Source organism: Engraulis encrasicolus, chromosome 21 (assembly GCF_034702125.1).
Source record: "Engraulis encrasicolus isolate BLACKSEA-1 chromosome 21, IST_EnEncr_1.0, whole genome shotgun sequence".
Lineage (NCBI taxonomy): Eukaryota > Metazoa > Chordata > Actinopteri > Clupeiformes > Engraulidae > Engraulis > Engraulis encrasicolus.
The window spans coordinates 18,852,130-18,864,707 of NC_085877.1; the positions used below are offsets into that span (position 1 = coordinate 18,852,130).

The 12,578-nt window shown below is 46.2% G+C and overlaps 1 protein-coding gene across 1 annotated transcript in view; it reads right to left on the reverse strand.

Moving 5' to 3' along the window:
* Positions 1–208: 208 nt before the first annotated feature.
* Positions 209–12,578, reverse strand: part of tmem102 (transmembrane protein 102) — a 40,256-nt gene continuing 27,886 nt past the window's right edge. Inside the window, exons 3-7 of the mRNA XM_063186332.1 lie at positions 4,585–5,455; positions 3,990–4,157; positions 3,024–3,205; positions 2,205–2,312; positions 209–1,967 (exon numbers count right to left, since the gene is read on the reverse strand). Coding sequence (XP_063042402.1) covers positions 1,798–1,967; positions 2,205–2,312; positions 3,024–3,205; positions 3,990–4,157; positions 4,585–5,455 — 1,499 coding nt within the window. The 3' untranslated portion in view covers positions 209–1,797. The remainder of the gene's footprint in view (positions 1,968–2,204; positions 2,313–3,023; positions 3,206–3,989; positions 4,158–4,584; positions 5,456–12,578) is intronic.

A 12,578-nucleotide genomic window follows, 5' to 3' on the forward strand; every position in this document is an offset into this window, starting at 1 on the left:
GAGAGAGAGAGAGAGAGAGAGAGAGAGAGAGAGAGAGAGAGAGAGAGACAGAGAGAGACAGAATGTGTGTGTGTGTGTGTGTGTGTGTGGTGTGTGGCGTGTGTGTGTGGTGTGTGTGTGTCTCTGTCTGTCTGTCTGTGTCTGTCTGTGTGTGTCTGTGTGTGTCTGTGTGTGTCTGTGTCTGTGTCTGTGTCTGTGTCTGTGTCTGTGTATCAGTGTGTGGTGCCTTCCCTGTGCATAAAACAGTGGGGTTACCTCCAGCATTTGCATTGCATTATTCTTTAGCTTGGTAGCTGTTCGATTAAGTCAGTGGGTGGTGGAGTTGGGCTGGGGGTTGGAATAAAGCATATTCGGAGCTGCAGCTCAGCAGGCCGTTTTGTGTTGATTGCTATCCCACAAATGCCCCACCCTACCTGCACAGAAGCTATCCAAGGAAGTCAAGGGGGGGGGGGGGGGGGTAGCTATTCAAGGAAATCAGGGGATGCATTAGATAGGGGGCTGAGAGCTTCACAGATTACCGTAGTCACATTTGTGGTAAAGCTCCAACAAAAAAAGTCCTGTCAAACCATTTCCAGTGCACTCTGAAAGAGATACCCATACCCTGCCCCGTCGCTGACAATGTAAGTGTGCAAAGTAGTTCATCAGTTATAGCTCAGAAAATGTTCAGAAGTAGTCCTCAAGAGATCTCAGATGGGATGCCCTGATACTGGTTCCCAGATACTCTCTTGTCAAGAATAAAAAGAAAAAGAAAGTGTCGCACATTCTGGATATTTTTTAAAGTGACGTTTCAGCCATCTTAAATTGAAAACATGTAGCAGAGTCTGCTGCAATTTCTTTCCTACTGATATTTGTACGACGCCAGTTAGCCAGGACCTCACAAGACATTGGTGTTTGATACTTTTCAATTTCTATGAGTTGGTCAGATTATTTGTCAGATTATTAATGTACATCTTTCATCCTCATGTACTGTGCTCTTATGAAGATATCACCCTGTTAGCATGACGCTGCCCGATGCTACCCTAGATCTGGCAGCTTTGATGGTCCCCGACACCATTGTGCTCTCGAAAATACTCAGAAGCCCTTGTCATCAATGCTAAGGTACATCTCTTGGGTGTGAGGTCCTGGAGAAAAGATCTTGGAGCTCCTGTCATATGTCGTAACCACACAGGAACATCTTGGAGTGTGAGGGCCTAGCTAGTTCCTTTTCTTAAAATAAAGAGAGAGAGCTCAGAAGAATGTGTCATTGATGAGAAAGTGTGGACGCTCTGAGGTCCACCAGAAGAAGAAATGGCTTGGTACTAGGGATGCAAACTATCAATTAATCGTTTGCATCCCTACTTGGTACAGCTCTGGACATGAGGTCCTGGACAGAAACATCGTGCAGCTCCAAGATGCTGTAACCACCGCACAAGAGGGTCTTGGAATTTGAGGGTCCAGCTAGTTCTTCTTGTCAAAAGACACAGAGAGCTCAGAAGAACTTGTCGTTGACGTGAAAGTGTGGCCATAGTGAGGTCCATCAGAAGAAGAATTTGCTTGGTACAGCTCTGAGTATGAGGTCCTGTAAATAAGATCTTGCAGCTCTTAGATGTCACAGCCACGCAAGAAGATCTTTGAGTGTGAGGGTCCAGCTAGTTCTTTTTTTTGTAAAAGAGACGGCAAAACTTGTGCCATGTACATAAATCATCTTGCCACTTTTGAAGTGGCGAAAATCACACAAAGATTGACTTTGTGAAATTGAGGTCCAGCTGGAAGAGAGAAATAAAAGACTTGTTCTTCCGCTGTTCTTCTCCAGAGAGGTCAGAAGAATTTGTCATCTATGCGGAAGTGTGGCCGCGTGACGTCGTCCGGGTTGAGGAACACCGATATGCTCTTGCCGGGGTTCTCCGTCACCAGCTGCTGGAGCCTCTGGGCCAGTCGGTCATCCTCCGGCGACAGGGAGCCAGGGGAACCGGGAGACGAGCAGAAGCCTGTTGGGGAAGGAAGATACAACAACAAAAGTTTGTCAGAGGTGCAGACACTCAGAACGAAAAGTGAAACCATTTCTGACCTGATCTGAGGCCTGTGTAAACACACAAAAAAACGACACTGAGTCTAACTAACAAAGGGATACACAAATCATCTAACATTGTTTGTACATTATTGAGTAGACTCTCTTGCACACCACTAATACACACCACTAACACACACACACATACACACAATACCTGCTCCTCCTGCTCCCCCGTGCCCGTTGGCTCCTGCCATGCCTGCTGCCTCCTTCTTCAGTTGGCTGGCCTGTCTGGCTTGCTCAAGGGCTGCTCGCAGGTGCTCACCTGGGTCACACACACACACACACACACACACACACACACACACACACACACACACACACACACACACACACACACACACACACACACACACACACACACACACACACACACACACACACACACACACACACACACACACCTAGAGTATTGCATATTCCTTTGGTGCATGCCCAAGGCAATATTTTTGCACATCACTTCCAGTTTACTATTTCCAAGAAATAAACAGGAAAAGCACAAGTGTCAAGCATATATGAACACCTAAATCTCTCTCTCTCTCTCTCTCTCTCTCTCTCTCTCTCTCTCTCTCTCTCTCTCTCTCTCTCTCTCTCTCTCTCTCTCTCTCTCTCTCTCTCTCTCTCACACACACACTCTCACACACACACACACACACACACACACACACACACACACACACACACACACACACACACACACACACACACACACACACACACACCTTGCTATTTAGAGTCTTATATATCGCTTTGGAGCTTTCCCGAGGCAATATTTATGCACTTTTTAGCTACACAAAATAAACAGGAAAAACACAAGTGTCAGGTGTAAATGCTTAAATGCTCTCCCACCAATTTCTGGTGTCTGTTTTGTTTCTAAATAACACACACGCACTTTGTTTTTTAAGTGACTTTGTATGAGAGTGTTTGCTAAATGATCGCACACACATACAGACACACACCACTCTCTGGACCTTACCTGGATCCGACCTCAGATGTGCCAGTTTCCTGGCTGCCAGTAGGGCGGCGCTGTCCGTCAGGTGCTCCAGCATGTTGCACTGTGGCAGGAAGTAGTTGGGGCAGTTCTTACCCAGAATGCAGTGCGCCAGGTCGTCTAGGAGACCGAGCAAGAGGCGGGCGGGAGTCTCTCTGTCGGGACAGCTGAGGCGAGGCAAGTTTATTTGTACAAAGAATATCATAAAAGGCTTAGCTAGCATTATAGCATTATTTTTTAAGGAACATCTGCCTGCCAAGTGAGTATAAGAAAAATGTAGCGTGCAACGCTAAAACCTCATAGAGTGCAGCACTCCAGCACAACATGAATGTTAATTGTAGTGTCCCTTTTAATATACCGTATATTACCAAATAGTAGCCCGGGCGTTTATTTCACAAAATCGATTTGGAGACCGGGCGTTTAAAAGAAGCAGGCGGTTATTTGCACAAGGCTCTTATTTATTTTTGCACCAGCCTGCACCAGGCCATTATTTGGTTACAATGGTTACTGTCCAGTATTTTTTGTACAAAAAAAATTAAATGTAAAAGCTATTGTAAACATATCAATATTGTATCAATAAACAAGAAATCAACATGAGGTAGGCTATCAAAAGACAGGAGATCAACAAGGCCTCAACATGGCAGTAGTGCAACAATTGTCAAATAGAATAGCAATACTAAAAATAAATACACTTTTTAAATAAAGCAGCAAATAAAATGATGGTACCAAGTTTTTTTCAAATTATCCAAATAACAGCCGGTGGGCGGCTATTTGGACATAGGCGGTTATTCGGAAGAGGCGGTTAATTCACAAAATGGGGTCAGACCCTGGGCGGCTATTAGGACATGGGCGGTTATTTGCCCAAGGGCGTTTATTTGGTAATATACGGTAAATAAATAAACTCTCAAATCTTTGTTCAGAAAGTCGGCATTGGCCCTTAGAAATAACTACCTGAGGTAGGCAGTGGGGAGGCGGTCGCAGGCCCAGAAGAGCAGCGCCCTCAGGTGGTAGAGGCTGAGGCCCGTCCTGGGCCGGGAGAGGAGCCGGGAGAGCACGGCTTTGGCCGCCTGGAAAGCCTGGGCGGCCGGGTAAGGGACACACTTCTTCAGCTGCACCTCACTTCAAAGTCACCGAGGAGAGAAGAGAGGAGAAGAGAGGAGAGGAGAGGATAGGAGAGGAGAGGAGAGGAGAGGAGAGGATAGGAGAGGAGAGGAGAGGAGAGGAGAGGAAAAGATAGAAGAGAAGGGAGGATGAGTCAGGAAAGGAGAGCAAAGGCAAAGAGAATTGATCAGAAATTGCTTGGTATGCACATGGAACAAGGAAATGTAATTGACGTCTATAGATGTAATTGGCGGTAATTTCAAAGGACAATTAGTGAGTTAAGTGGCTACTCCTGTACAGTCTTTATGGAGAAAAGCTCTTCTAAAGTACTCAACATATATCGAAATTCCGTTTGTCAGTAAGTCATTCATAAAGAAATTCCGTTTCTCAGTAAGTCATTCACATGCACCAGAATCAAAAACGGACGTTTATCATATCATCTCACCTCCGGGAGAAGGCCAGTCTCCACTCCCGGTCGGGGCGGCCTCCGCGCGGCGAGCAGCAGGGCAGCAGGTAGAAGCCGCTGATGGCCTCCTCCTCCGTGATCTTGCCGTCCCAGAAGTGGTTGGTGGTCAGCCAGCCCTGGGCCACGGCGGGCCAGCCGCGGAAGGACACCACAGGCAGGAGGTCGTACAGCACCCGGCTGGTCCCGGCCGTGAGGACCAGCGTCGTGACGGGCCCGTTGCGCTCCACCCGGTCCGGCACCGGAATGCCCCGCTGAGGGTTCCGTCTGAGCTCCTCCACTGCCACGTTCACGACCTCCCAGAACCAGTCGGTGACGAGCGCCGGGGAGAAGTAGCACCCGTCGAGAGACTGAGGCGACGACTGGAGCGACGGAGGGACGCCTCGCGGAATCCCTCCGCTGACTACGCCGCCGCTGCCGCTGCCTATGTCACCATTGGGCGAGCCGAGGAGGTCACCGTGCCCGTTTGGCGAACTCAAGAGGTCAACGTGACCGTTCGGCGAGCTCAGAAGGTCGACGTGGTGCCCGTTTGGTGACGACCCTTGGCTCTGAGTCTGACCTTCGTCTTCACAGCAGCTTCGCCACCGGGCCAACATGGCGGGGTCGCAAAGCCTCAGGCTCAGCCAGGAGTGGCAGGGCGCCGACTGGCGCATGTCCAATGTGATCGGCTGATTGCGGTCGTGCAGCTTGATGGCGGGCACCAGCAAGGTGAAGTCAAGGTCAAAGTCCACACCCTTGGCGTAGTCGCCCAGCTCCTCTGGGTTGAGGTCCAGCACGCCCTCTCGGGCACCGCCGCTCAGGAGGAGGTACTCGTTGGAGACGGGCAGACGCTGGTCTACTTTCTGGACCAGTCCTGGTTAGAGAGGAGATACACAAAACACATAGATGAGCATGCATAGTACATACATTTGTGCAAACACACACCACCGCTCTTAGGTACTCGTTGGACACAGACAGACGCTGATCTGGTCTACCTTCTGGACTACAGATGAAAACAACTCACACAGACACAAGCACATCTCAGCCATGTACATGCACACATAGAAATACAGGCATATCCACCAGCAGAGACAGAGACAGAGACAGACGCTAGTCCATCTTATGAAAATAGGAGAGGAAAAACATGTGGGTACTAGTGTCTAGTGAATACGTACATATAGTAGAGACACGCACACACACACACACACACACACACACACACACACACACACACACACACACACACACACACACACACGCACGTGTGTGGAGAGACATGCACTACTGCACATGGTTAGTCTTCGATGTCTGAGTACACTCTGATCCGCCTCAAATTCACTTAAGATTCTCGGCACAAACGAATGCAGACGCACACCAACAGAGCACTGAGAGGAAAACTCTACCATTTGAAAAAGGAAATCGATCTTTGTATTAGTCTGCCTGCCTATGTGTGTGTGTGTGTGTGTGTGTGTGTGTGTGTGTGTGTGTGTGTGTGTGTGTGTGTGTGTGTGTGTGTGTGTGTGCGCGTGTGTGTGTGTGAAAGTGAAGCATGCACACACGCACGCACATGCAGGCACACACATGCACGCACACAGTCAACAAAAGGCAAGAAATACAATGCTATCTGAATACAACTCGATATTCAGAAGAAAAAAAATGGATGCATTATTTATTTTTTCACGGATGACTGACCATCTACCCCCCCCCCCCAAAAAAAAAAAAACTACCCAAGACATTTCAGAGCCAGTGAAATACTAGTGTTGTTTTTCCACTTAACATGCATGTGAGGCAGAACAATTTTGGTATTTGTGTGAGAAAGTCGATTAGGTCTTTCCCATGAGTCTTATCCAGCGATTATTAAATGTCACGGTGGATTATAACTACCAAGAAACTAATCACACCTTTATTTCTAAACAAGAGATCGCTAAAGGATTATAGTGTTTGTATAACACAACATAACTAGCGAGGCTGAGGTATTGCAGAAGTTATTTCCTGCGATACTGTATGTGAGTAAAGATGCTTCTAATAATTGTGTGTGTGTGTGTGTGTGTGTGTGTGTGTGTGTGTGTGTGTGTGTGTGTGTGTGTGTGTGTGTGTGTGTGTGTGTGTGTGTGTGTGTGTGTGTGTGTGTGTGTGTGTGTGTGTGTGTGTGCGCGTGCGCGCGTGCGTTTTAATTCTGTTGGTCTGTGATATTGTGAAAAGAAGGATTATGTTGTAACATTAGACGAGACTGCAGTGGAACTTGGTGGGACAGTATATACCTCAGCCCAGCTCAGGCCAAGAATAAAATCCACTACTAATCTGAACTTTATTGGACTGTATTTTCAGAGTAGACTACTTTATAAGATCTAAAACTGGTCTCCACAAGTATTCCGGCCAGTGTTGCCAGATTGGGCTGTTTCCCGCCCAATTGGGCTACTTAGGAAGGCCGTGTGCGGGTAAAAATGGTATTTGGCAGGAAAAACCTGCCCAATTTTTGCCATAGAAGTCAATAGATGTGTGTGGTATTTTGGGCTTCTAGGCAGGTTTTGAGCATTTTTTGGGCTGGAAATCATCAGCCTCATCTGGCAACCCTGATTCCGGCTTAGGCCCAGAAAATCCAAATATAGAGGGCAGGTTAGATTAAGATGGACTATTTACCTTATTCAACCAATAGATTTGCTGAACAGAACAACAGGGCCTATTAATAATGTAAATGTAGTTTAAAAACAAAAAGGATGAGAAGATAAAAGGGAGGGCTTATTTTGTGGATTTAATGGTGCAATACTGAAACTCTGGGTCTCTGGCAGGTAGAATGGAACTCTGCAGACTCATTATGGCGTCCAGACTTCATTATGAGAATGGAACCCCATAACACCCTTCTACTTCATTATCTTGATATTACGTACCTACTTTATTTCGGCTGGTAAATGTCTAGGTGTCAATCATGCCGGTTAAGACAGTAAAAAACTCTACAGGGTCTGAATCAGCTGATTGAAATGAGCAGTCAATATGGCTATGCTGAGCCACACATTGAAGTCACCTAGTATGATGGAAGAAGGGGAGGGGAAAAAAGTGGCAAACTTTCTGAACTTCAGATTTACACCTGCTATAATAATTCAGAGTCACTTGTCCTGGACACAGGAGAGAGAGGGGCCCCAGAATTGGGTCCTCATTACATTTTATGTATTGGTTGGGGGACCATATCCAATGACTTTGCCCTGGGCCCAGCCAAAGCTGTCAGCGGGCCTGGCCACAGTATACATGAGAAAGTCACAAGGACTCCTAGCGACCGCTAGCTGTATGGGGTAACCCCCTTGGTTACACATCTCATTATACACACAACTTAAATGTAATGCCATATTTACATAGCTTGAGTTCCTCCAAGTGATTAACTGCCAATCATCTAAAGGTCTTGCTGTAGAACGCTGTTGTGGTGGGAATATGCTCAGCGCAGATGGCATAGCCCTAATGACAAGCACTCTAGAATCCCTTTCTTGCCCTACCGTGGCGCATATGGCATGGCAATCGTTTGCTATAATGCGGCCGACCCGGGTTCTATTCCCGGCCCGGGTCCTTTGCCGACCCTTCCCCGTCTCCCTCTCACCCAACTCACTTCCTGTCACCTTCTGCACTGTTCTATCATGAACAAAGTAAAAAAAATCTTTAAAAAAGAATCCATTTCTCGTTCCAAATGGGGAGCATGTTAAATAAATCAATACAGATACTGTACAGAGTAATCCCGACTGCTTAGTGGGAAATATTTTTTTAAGAAATTAAATGTATTTGAGATAGACAACTCCAGCAATACTGGGAACAAAGCCTGCTCGTGGATGCCGGTGCCTGTCAACTTTAGTAGGGAGGACAATTGACAGATTCTGACAGTCTCAAAACATGCACATTCTGACAGTCTCAAAAAATGAATCTCAGAATAACTATGTGGTGTTTACTAGAAGGCCTCCACCCAAGGTCTCCATGGAAATTCTGTTCATATTGTACTGCAGCCTACAGTAGAACCTGAAGGCCAATATTGCAATGTGGCTCATATTCCATTATTACATAAGGACCAAGGTCTACAGATATGAAGGGTAAACTTTAACACATTTAAAACACTACATTCCAAAGCTAAAAACAGTAAACAATAAAGCAGAGGATGTAGTGATTGTGTGTGTGTGTGTGTGTGTGTGTGTGTGTGTGTGTGTGTGTGTGTGTGTGTGTGTGTGTGTGTGTGTGTGTGTGTGTGTGTGTGTGTGTGTGTGTGTGTGTGTGTGTGTGTGTGTGTAATAAAACCAGAGAGAGAGAGAAAGATACAGGCAGCGATAATGAGACATATCTGGCCAAACCATGTGTGTGTATATGCGTCTCTGCTACATGTGTGTGAATGCATGTCTGTGTAAGTTCGTAAAAATTTGTATAAGTCAGGGTTCAGCAATCATGTTGTTAGAGGGAGACCACCAGGGGTGTAGTGGGCGCGGTGCGCTGTACACACTACGCGGGGGTACACAGTCCACCCACTTCTCCTGAGGTGAGATTTATAAAAAAAAAAAAAACGTATGCCCATGTTTGAATACAAAAAGGAATGAGCACATAGCAATATTGCAGGTGATGGACCAAACAGATGAAAAGGGAGAAGAATAACAGCACGTCAGTAAGACAGTATGGGGGTTTTGATATGATATAAGTTGCCTAATTATTTGATGAGGTCCCCACTACACCACTTGCCTGGTTAACACCAGACCTAATCACAAGTGAGATTAAGTCTGGGGAGTTGCCTATTGTAAATTCCATATGGGCCAGAATACTTGGCTATTATGACACACTGCCCTGCTCTCTGATTGGGCAGAGAAATTGTAAAGGTCGGAATGCTTGGCCATTATGACACAGATCCCATGATCTTGGACGTTATGAGTCATCCTCGCCATACTGTCTTTCAGATCGAAACGATTGTGTAGAACTAAAGGCAGTATGGGAGTTCCCAGGCTACTACACCACTGGACTGCACTGCAACCACTCTGGCAAAATGAAACCAGAATGCCCCAGCCAAGCCATTAGGGCTGTAACGATACACTCAAGCCATGTCCAGTCCTCCCTCTCAGCCCCTGCTGTGCATGAGAAAGAGAGCGCAAGAGAGAGCCAGAGCTAGAGACAGACAGAAAGACAGACAGACAGACAGAATGATGCATCTGTCTGTGTGTAGGAATAGGTGTGTGTGTGTGTGTGTGTGTGTGTGTGTGTGTGTGTGTGTGTGTGTGTGTGTGTGTGTGTGTGTGTGTGTGTGTGTGTGTGTGTGTGTGTGTGTGTGTGTGTGTGTGTGTGTTCATATGGAGCGCATACCTTGCCAGCTCGAAGCTGGCTCTTAAATCTCATAACATGATTTCTTTCATCCAATTACAACGCAAGCTAACTCACCATGAGAAGCTCACCAAGAAGTGTGTGTGTGTGTGTGTGTGTGTGTGTGTGTGTGTGTGTGAGAGAGAGTGTGAAAGAGAGAGAGAGAGAGAGAGAGAGAGAGAGAGAGAGAGAGAGAGAGAGAGAGAGAGAGAGAGAGAGAGAGAGAGGGAGAGAGAGAGAGAGAGAGAGAGATATGTTTGTTTGTTTGTGTAGGTGGATAATAAGTGAGTTTTAAATAGGGATGTACAGGATCCAAGATCCGGTTCCGAATCCGGCAGGATAATAGGGTTTTTCAGACTATCCGGATCCGGTTCCAGGATCCAGGATCCGGTAGCCGAGGCTTTTCAGTCAAAATAGTTTGAGCCAACGTGATAAAAAGGGCCCACTTGTGTGAGTAGGCTATGTGTTTCAACCCTTTCGTAGGATCCGGTATCCGGTTCCGGATCCGGCAGGATCTTAAGCAGTGGATCCGGTATCCGGCAGGATCCTAAAAATCAGGATCCGGTGCATCTCTAGTTTTAAAGGCATGACCCAGGAGTGATGGGGGAGTGTGAGGGTGGGAGGGTGTATGTGGGATCCACAGGATTTATGGCAAAAGGAAAGATGGCATTCCGCCGTTGAGGTGTGTGTGTGTGCGTGCGTGCGCATGCTTGGTAGTGGTTTCGTGTGTGTGTGTGTGTGTGTGTGTGTACGCACGCCCTGACCTTTCCTTGTAGTGTGTTATCAGAAAGCAGGAGATGTGGAGACAAGTTTATGGCTTTACACTTTGCTGGTCAAAATGATACAAATAATTTAGGCTCTACCAGTGTGATGAAAAGCCCAAGATAGCCAGCCAAAAGGTGCGGGAGAGAGAGAGAGAGCGAGAGAGAGAGAGCGAGAGAGAGCGAGAGAGAGCGAGAGAGAGAGAGAGAGAGAGAGAGGCAGAGACATACAAATCAAAATCAGAGATAGGGAAAATCTCTTTAAAAAAACAAGAGAGTGGTACATCAGGAGTCGTGTTGGGGGAGAGAGAGAGAGAGAGAGAGAGAGAGAGAGAGAGAGAGAGAGAGAGAGATAGTTGAGCTGGGTCGTGATTTATCTCATTTTTATCTCAAGAGATAAAGTGGATGAAACGGTTAGAGCGCTGTGCATGCAAGAGAGGGAGAGGAGAAGAGAAGAGAAGAGAAGAGAAGAGAAGAGAAGAGAAGAGAAGAGAAGAGAAGAGAAGAGAAGAGAAGAGAAGAGAAGTGAGGAGAGGAGAGGAGCGAAGAGAACAGCAGCATGCGAGGGAGAAGAGAAGAGAAGAGAAGAGAAGAGAAGAGAAGAGAAGAGAAGAGAAGAGAAGAGAAGAGAAGAGAAGAGAAGAGAAGAGAAGAGAAGAGAAGAGAAGAGAAGAGAGCAAGACAACTCATCTCCTCCTCCGCTCTTCACACGATTGGGAGTCAAGAGAAAAAAACAGCCACTCCATTAATCCCCAAAACACTTCACGAAACGAGATGCCACTGAGAGAAAGAGAATGAGAGAAACACAAACGCACAAAGAGAGAGAGGCAGGAGAGAGAGAGAGAGAGAGAGAGAGAGAGAGAGAGAGAGAGAGAGAGAGAGAGAGAGAGAGAGAGAGAGAGAGAGAGAGAGAGAAGGAGAGAGAGACAGGGAAGGAGCGAGAGAGAGTGGGGTGGAGAGAGAGAGAGAGAGAGAGAGAGAGAGAGAGAGAGAGAGGGAAGGAGAGAGAGAGTGGGGGAGAGAGAGAGAGAGAGAGAGAGAGAGAGGGAGAGAGAGGGCAAGCAAGTGTGCCATGGAGAAAAAATTGTAAAAATAAAGTTATTTTCTCTGCTCTCGCCCCCACCTTGTCAATTTTGCAAATAGGCGGCTGTGCACCCCAAAAGTAGAAGAAGCAAATTTGTTTTAAAACCCCTTTTATTTTATTTTTTTAATTCAATCAGCCAACTAATCATCGCTTCTTCAGACCCAGTTTCAAACTCTGCAAAGAAGAGGTGTGCGCGTGTGCGTGGGCATCCTTTTTTTTTGCTTCTGCCAAAGTTAACTTTTATTCTCCGTGCCTCTGTCGCATGATGGCTGCATAATGACATGGGGAAAGCTTCTAGAATGCGCCAAACATTCCAACCGACGCTACGCTGCCATGGAGACGGCTGTTATGAAAAAAACATCCCAGTAATCGCTTGGCACAGTAAATAAATGAATAAATAACCAAAACAGATAAACAAACAAATGTATTACACTCTGTATTGCTGAAAAATGTCAAGATAGCGATTTATGTCAAAAAATATCATCTCTCCTCCAGTAAGCATTTCATCTTTTTTTTGCACACAAGCACAAATAAGCTCTGTTTCAACCAACAGCACTCTACTTTCAGTATCAAAGCACATAATTAAAGAAACTTTAAAGCAAATATATTTTCAAAAACCGTAACAGAAGTTTGCAAGCAAAATCATTGAATTTATTCAGGAAACTTCTACCAGGGCAGGAAGACAATATTCAATATTTTTTCAGTTATTATTAGGGACCATGTACAACTAAAATATGTTGACATTTCATGCATTGTACCAGTTGTACCAGAATTAGCCTCAGGCTGATTTTTCAGATTTTCACATACGCAAAGATTCAGTATGAAATCCGCTTAAGTATTCG